Source organism: Melozone crissalis, unplaced genomic scaffold (genome assembly GCF_028551555.1).
Source record: "Melozone crissalis strain CALT ecotype California unplaced genomic scaffold, PUWL_Pcris_2 ptg000062l_1, whole genome shotgun sequence".
Taxonomy (NCBI): domain Eukaryota; kingdom Metazoa; phylum Chordata; class Aves; order Passeriformes; family Passerellidae; genus Melozone; species Melozone crissalis.
In genome coordinates this window covers 3,580,606-3,587,394 of record NW_026535840.1, presented here as the reverse complement: position 1 = coordinate 3,587,394, position 6,789 = coordinate 3,580,606, and the positions used below count along the sequence as shown (strand labels likewise).

Genomic DNA, 6,789 nt, shown 5'->3' with positions numbered 1-6,789 from the left:
GGGCGGCCCTGCCAGGACCCAGGGGCCTGCTCAGCTGGTGGAGGGTTCAAAGCTGCTCATTAAAAAAAAAAAGCAACCAAATTAACAAAACCAGCAAAAGACAAAGCAAACCACTCACAAAGAATAGAGAAGGGAAATGGTATGGGAAGGTTCTGGCTGCTCTTAGAAAGCTATTCAGATGTGCCCCAGCACAGGACTGCCTCTCAGAAGGAGCTGGGCAGGCATTTCAAACACAAACGCAAATTCTGGCATTTTATTGTTTTGCAGGAGGTTTAGCCTTGCTGCATTGCTGATTCTGAAGGGCCAGAGCTCCATGGCACTGCCTGTGTCTCTGCACATGGCCCTGGGTGATGAGCTCCAGACACAGGATAAGGAGGAGGAGCCACAGCCGAGACTTGGTTTCTCAGACAGGTAAGTCAGAGAAGTGGGGAAGGGAGCTCACAAGCTGGTTAGTGCCTCTGCTGTGCAATGGTGTGGAGCCAGAGGCAGCTGCTGCCTGCTTGTCCCACCTGTTCTGAGCCCCAAGGCTGCCAGGGCTGATTTTGGGTGAGGGGCATTTAGGAGTGCAGAGCTCCCAGGGGAACCTCAGACCAGCTTTGCCTTTGGGGAGGTAAACCCAGATGCAGAGAACACTGGGAAAGGGCAGCTGGGAATCAGCAAATCCCTGCCTTGAGTAAGCCTTTTGTGACATCTGTGTCACCCCTGGCACGTGGCAGAGGGGGTGCTGGGGAAGTGAGGCCTTCCCTGCAGGGGCACTGGAGGGCTTGGGCTGCTCCTGCTGTTCAGACCATGCTGGGGACTGCTCTGTCAGTCGTGGGTGGAAATGGCCCCTGGAATTTGTTGTCACAGCCCCAGGGCAGGGCACACTGGATCCAAGAGTCCCAGGCTGTGTCCTGCAGTGAGTGGAGCCTTTGGTGTCTGTGCTGGTTCAGTCCCTGCCCTGCCTGACACTCCAGTTCACAGTCCCACTGCTCCCAGCCTTTGCCCACAGCCTGGCAGAAATTAATGTAAAAAAGAGCAAACCAGCTGTTGGGGACTAGCTTGGAAATGTGTAAGAGTCTGTGCCTGGTGTCCTGCTTTTATGCAGAGCTTTTTAGGGTTGTTCTGGAGGCAGTTCCAGAACACAGCTTTCTTTGTCATCCCTTGGTCCCTGCTGACTGATCCATGTGCTGCTGAAGGCGAAGAAAGAGGGAAAAATGCTGGCAGAACTGCAGAGGAGGCAAAGCACAGGGAATGTGGCATGAGCAGGGCATGCTGCCTGGAGCTGGTGGCTCTGGAGCGCCCAGGCTGCTTGCAAAATTAATTGGAATTGGGAAAGCTGAGCAGGGCGGGGAGGGAACAGCTGGCAGAGGGCAGAGCCTGAGTAAAGAGTCAGAAACTTTCCTGTTAGTCATTGGTCCTGAAGCAAAGGTTGATGAGTAAAAAGCACTTTAACTGCTTTTCCAAAACGTGGCAGCCCCTTTGCCCTGCCCCGGGGATGAGCCACTCTCCTTCCTTCTGCTTCCTTCCTTCCCTCCCCGAGCCAATCTCCTGAGAGCTTTTCAGTCCAGCTGCAAATATCTCGGTTGCACCCCGACTGCAAGATCTGAAGAGCAGGAAAAATGTAGGATTGGGCAAAAGTGACCTCCAGTGTTCCCTCGGGGCGTGGCTCGGCAGCTGCAGCAGCGAGGAGCTGTGGATGAGCACAGTGGGACCCCGCCGGTTCTCTGCCCTGCCTTGGACCCACTGCAGTCACAAAAACCCCTTCCCTGCGCCAGCTTTTCTCTCTCTGAAGATTTACGGGGCGCAGATGCTTTTGGCCACGGTGGTGAACTCTGACAGCTGCTTCCTGAGCCTGGTGCTGACCTCGGGACAGGCAGCTCCTGCCTGCGTGCGTTCATTCCTGCCTCCGTAATGCTCAAATATAGCGCGGCCGGGCCGCGGTGAGTCAGCGCTCCCGGGAGGGACCCTGCGGGCTCCCGGCAGCGCTCCCGGGACACTGCGAGGGAGAGGGGACTGCACCCGCCCTGTCCCCGTGTCCCTGTGGCAGTGAGCCCCATCCCAGGTGCAGCTGGAAAAGCCCTCTTGGCTCCGCATTAGGAGCCGAGCTGCAGCTCCTGTGCTGCAGCTCCTGTGCTGCATTCCTCCTTCCCTGCACGTCTGGCTGTGCCAGGCTCCTGCCCGTGCCACTCTGCTGGGGGCACACGGGATAGAGGGACCGAGCTCCTTTTCCACCGGGAGATGCTGGTGGGTGTTTAGCAGGGGAAAGAGCAGCTGGTGTGGCTCAGGTCAGTGGCTGATCGTGGCCGCTCCAAAGCCCAGATGAGTCACTGATGACGGGAGGAGAGCTGCGGGCCGATGGTGAAATCCCCGAGTGCCCGGAGCCGGGTCAGAGTCCGGCAGCCCGGAGAGGGTGGGGGCCTGGTTCGAGACCCCCTCCCGAACGGGGCCGAGCTCGGGTGTGTGGGCAGGTCCAGCCTCGCCGGGAGGCGCTGGGCAGGTCCCTGGTGCTGCCTTCCCCCAGCTGCAGGGAGGGCTCTGCCCCTGGGCTCAGGTGAGACCCCACCTGCAGAGCTGCCCCAGCACAGGAGGGACCTGGAGCTGCTGCAGAGAGCCCAGGGGAGGCACCAGCACGGGCAGAGGGATGGAGCAGCTCTGCTGGGAGAGATGGGATTGTTCAGCCTGGAAAAGAGAAAACCGTGGAGACCTCAGAGCCCCTTCCAGTGCCTAAAGGGGCTCCAGGAGAGCTGGAGAGGGGCTGGAATGACAGGACAAGGGAGAAGGGCATCAAACTGCCAGAGGGCAGAGATAGATGGGGACATTGGGAAAAAATTCTGCATTGTGAGGGTGGTGAGGCCCTGAGGAGGCTGCCCAGAAAAACTGTGCCCCTTGTCCCTGGAACTGTCCAAGGCTAGGTTAGACAAGGCCTGGGATAGTGGAAGGCATCCCTCCCAGTGGCAGGGAGTGGAATCAGATGAGTTTTATGTACCTTTGAACCCAAACCATTCTGGGATTCTATGATCCCTTTCCCTTCTCTTCATCTTGTCCTGCCCTGTGACACTGACAGGCCTTTCTCCCAATCTCTGACCTTACCCTGCCTGTTCAGCTGCAGCTGCTGGGCTCCTTGCCCTTGCTGGGCTCCTCCCATGCTGGTGACCCCATGGTCACCCTTCAGCTGCAGCTGTGCCACAAGAGCCCCAGGGCCCCAGCTGGGATGGTGGGAAGTCACTGGCTGGGGTGGGACAGGGCTGATCCAGAGCCTTCCCTTCCTCCAGGCCTGTCCTGGCAGGGGCAGGGCAGCAGCTCAGGGTGGCTGGGCATGGAGCCCCATCACCCTTCCAAAATCAAACAGTGCTGCTGCTCTTCAGGCTCATTGCAAGTGTGCGCTCACATCAGCTGTGCTGGGGCAGTGCCCTCCCTACCTGCAAGCCAAGAGCTCCATGGGCAGCACACAGCTCCATCCCACAGGAAAAGGATCCAGGGCTCTCAGCAGCCCCTGCTGTGCTTTTTGCAGGTTCCTGATGATGGGAATGAAGCACAAGCTCCACTGCTCTGCAGGGTGAAGCCCAGGGATGGCTGTGCTGTACAGACCCCAGAGGTTTCGGTCATGAAGAGGCCAGCCTGACCCTCCCACATGTGAGTTCATTGTGTTGTTGGAGTCTGTGGTGCTTTCTTCCCCTCCCTAGAACCATTCCAGGGTAAGTGGTTGTTTGACGTTCTGGCATCACAAAATAGATTTGCCACCCCTCAGCAGGTGACCCTGCTTTCAGCCCAGCTTTATCTGCCCTGCCCTCTTGCAGCCCTTTAGTGCTGTGTGTTCCCAGTGGAGACACAAAGTTTAGTGTAGGACAGGAATTTGGGGTAGGAGCAGCTCCTGCACCTGCCCAGTGGGATGGTGAAGGGAAACAGAGGAGCTTGGTTTCCACAAATGGTGATAAAACTCTGGTGATAAAACTCTGTGTGATCAGATTTATAGCAGCCACATAGGAGGACAGTTGGATGTGGAGGATTTCTCACTGCTAATGGCAGTGGCTTTTATTTTAAGCCTGTTCATTTTTTTTTTTTTTACATTAAAAATTTTATTACAAAAAAATGTAACAGTAAGGCAGTTGTCAGTCACTGTGAGCCCAGACAGTTTTCAATCATGTTTAATACAAAACTAGATTCACACAGGAGCCACACTGGGGATCCAAAAGCCCTCTGAGAAATGATGGGATAAGGCAGAAGCAACAGCACCAGTGTAATCCTTTACACAGTCAGCATTGGAGGCATGGACACCACTGCAGTGGAGGGAGAGGAAATAGAGATTGTCTGCAGTTTAAAAATCTAAGCCAACCCTGTTGTCACAATCTAGAACATTCCTGATGTGTCCCAGCAGACTGGAGATTTAATTTTGAGAGGTTATTTTTTTTCTTTAACCAAGTAAAATTTTCTACTGTCAAAAGTAGAAAATTCTTTCCTGAAGAATTACCTGTGAGTGATTCACTGCTTTAAAAGTCGTGCAGCAGAACATTTGTACTCCCCAAGCAGTGCCTGAGACTGATGCTGTTTAACGCTGGAGTACTCACTGGTACTGAGGTGAGGGAGGGAACTGCTGAGCAAAATTCTCCAATTCTGGTTTTTTTCATGCTTTGGTGACTGTTGAACAGAGATGGGACAGCCAGAGCAAACCAGGTGTTTTCCACACCAGTTCCTGATGGCAATACAGGGATTTTGTTTTGTGCTCCTTTACTAGGTAGAACTGGCCTCTCTACAAGCATTTCTGGATGCCCCAAAGGCAGAATTCCCAACTGCTCCCCTTGTTCATTGTCCCCCTTCATCTGCAGGGATGTGGTGGGAGGTGCCAGCAGCCATGGTTACCTTTTTGGAGCTTAACAAACTAAGAGATGGGAAAGAGAAAAGAGAGAACCATGGGTAGGAAGAGAGACAGATAAAAGAGTGAGAAAACTCAGGTAGGCACAAATCTTATGGGTTTGGGGTTTTTTAAATTATTACAATTTGATGCTCAAAGATTAGCTCTGCTAAAGCAGTTCTGGGGTGAATTCATTTAGATCAGCTCCTGCTCTTGGTGAATGAGCAGTGCAGATGTGAGGTGGGACTGCGCAGACTTTGTGTTCTCACTTTATGGATGGACCTTGTTTTCCAGCTGCCAAAAGCCAGGCAAAGTTCAGGAAGGTGCAGGGCTAAGGAGGGGCAGATCTGTGGGTCCCACTGCTACCAGGCTCAGTAGAAATTTAACAAATATTTTCCAGCAAAGACCTTTTAAAGTGTCTTCTGAAAGTATGCAGTTCTTCCAACTATAGTACCTTAAACTGCATTCCCAGTAATCCAGAGGTATTTCTAGCACATTTAACAATAGGTTTTGTATGTTTTGGCTCAACTGTCAAGATTTTATTGAGGCAGAAAATCCAATTAACCAAAATTGGAATTTTTCCCTTGGTAAAGACTTCAGGCTTGACCCCTAAATCAGTGAAATCATCATCATCCAGAAAATTGGACTGTTTAGGTAAAGGCAGGTGCAGCTTCCTTTGATTTCTGTCCTCATGCTAGTGAGATATTTGGATATTTTGCTAAAAATCCTCCTGTGGAAGGGAAAGGGTTCAGGAAAGTGAGCCTGCAGCTAAAAAAGGTTCAGGACTATAAATAGGCTGAGGGTTTCTCCTGAAACCTTGAGAGCTGGGAGGAAGACAAGGGCAGGGAGCATTCTGTGAGGACGCTGCGTTACCTCAGCACCTGAAGTCTCAGAACCAATTTGAAATTCCAGTGTCCTAAGGCACGACAATTTTGATTAATGAAGGTGGGAACATCCCCATCCCCACTGCCCAAGGAGCAGAGGGAAGAGCTGGCTGCCAGGACAGAACAAAAGCAGCATTTGTTCTTGTGGACAAACATTGCAGAAGAGGAGGGGAGATGGGCTGTGGGTGTTCCCAGGCTGCTCTGACACCGGGGAAGCATCCTGACTCTGCCTGTGGAACTGCTGGCTCACGTGGTCAAGATTCAGAGCCAAATTCTCCACACAGGCTGAGAAGGAAGACAAGTTTAAAAAGTGGGGCTTTTGTGGAAGTGGAAAACCAGACTAGAACATGCTAATAAGCCTGTTTTCCAGCAAAGTAAGCCTGCAGTGGTCAGGCACTCTAGGAAAGCAAAGAGTCAAGTGTGTGGGAACTGAGGAATAGCAAAGGGTTTCATTCAGCATTCCTTAGAAGGGAGCCCTCCCAGGCAATGATCCTGCCCTAAGCCTGACAGGTGGACTCCAGACAACCCCTGGCTGCTCACACTGCTCAGAGGGATGATGGTGACAGGAACACCACACACAACACCACTGTAAGTTGTGGCCCTCATCTGTATTTATCTGTATTTTGTCCTTTTTTTTTTTGTTTCAGTAACACTTGTCAGCCTCGGTATTTTCTGTCGATAAACCTCGGGGGGGATTTGGAGGGAACCAAAAGCACGTTTGTCCTGTCCGCAGCTGAGCTGGGCGGGGTGAGCCTGTAGTGGAGTGTTTGTTAGTCAGTTGTAAACTGGCAGGAGTGTGCAGCTGCCCCCCTGAGTGCTGGGAGCCCAGGCTGCCTCATTCCAGCTCCGATAACGTGCACGGCCGGCGGAACTCCTGCCCCCGCTCGTGGAGCCACTTATTGGAGACTGCAAAGACACAAAGGCACTGCATCACTGCACTGCTCAGCTCCTCCTCTGCTGAACTAAACCTGCTCTAGGCCAGCTTCTGGTTAAGCACAGGGTTATCTTAATTTTCTAGAGGGTTTTAATCACAGAACAGCTTGGGTTGGAAGGGGCCTTAAAAGACTCTCTCAT

General features: G+C 52.7%; 1 protein-coding gene across 3 annotated transcripts in view; it reads right to left on the bottom strand.

Annotated features, from left to right (window-relative positions):
* Positions 1-3,988: 3,988 nt before the first annotated feature.
* Positions 3,989-6,789, bottom strand: part of P4HA1 (prolyl 4-hydroxylase subunit alpha 1) — a 32,009-nt gene continuing 29,208 nt past the window's right edge. For all 3 annotated transcript variants that reach the window (XM_054288446.1, XM_054288444.1, XM_054288445.1), the window contains exon 15: positions 3,989-6,621. In XM_054288446.1, coding sequence (XP_054144421.1) covers positions 6,551-6,621 — 71 coding nt within the window. In that variant the 3' untranslated portion in view covers positions 3,989-6,550. The remainder of the gene's footprint in view (positions 6,622-6,789) is intronic.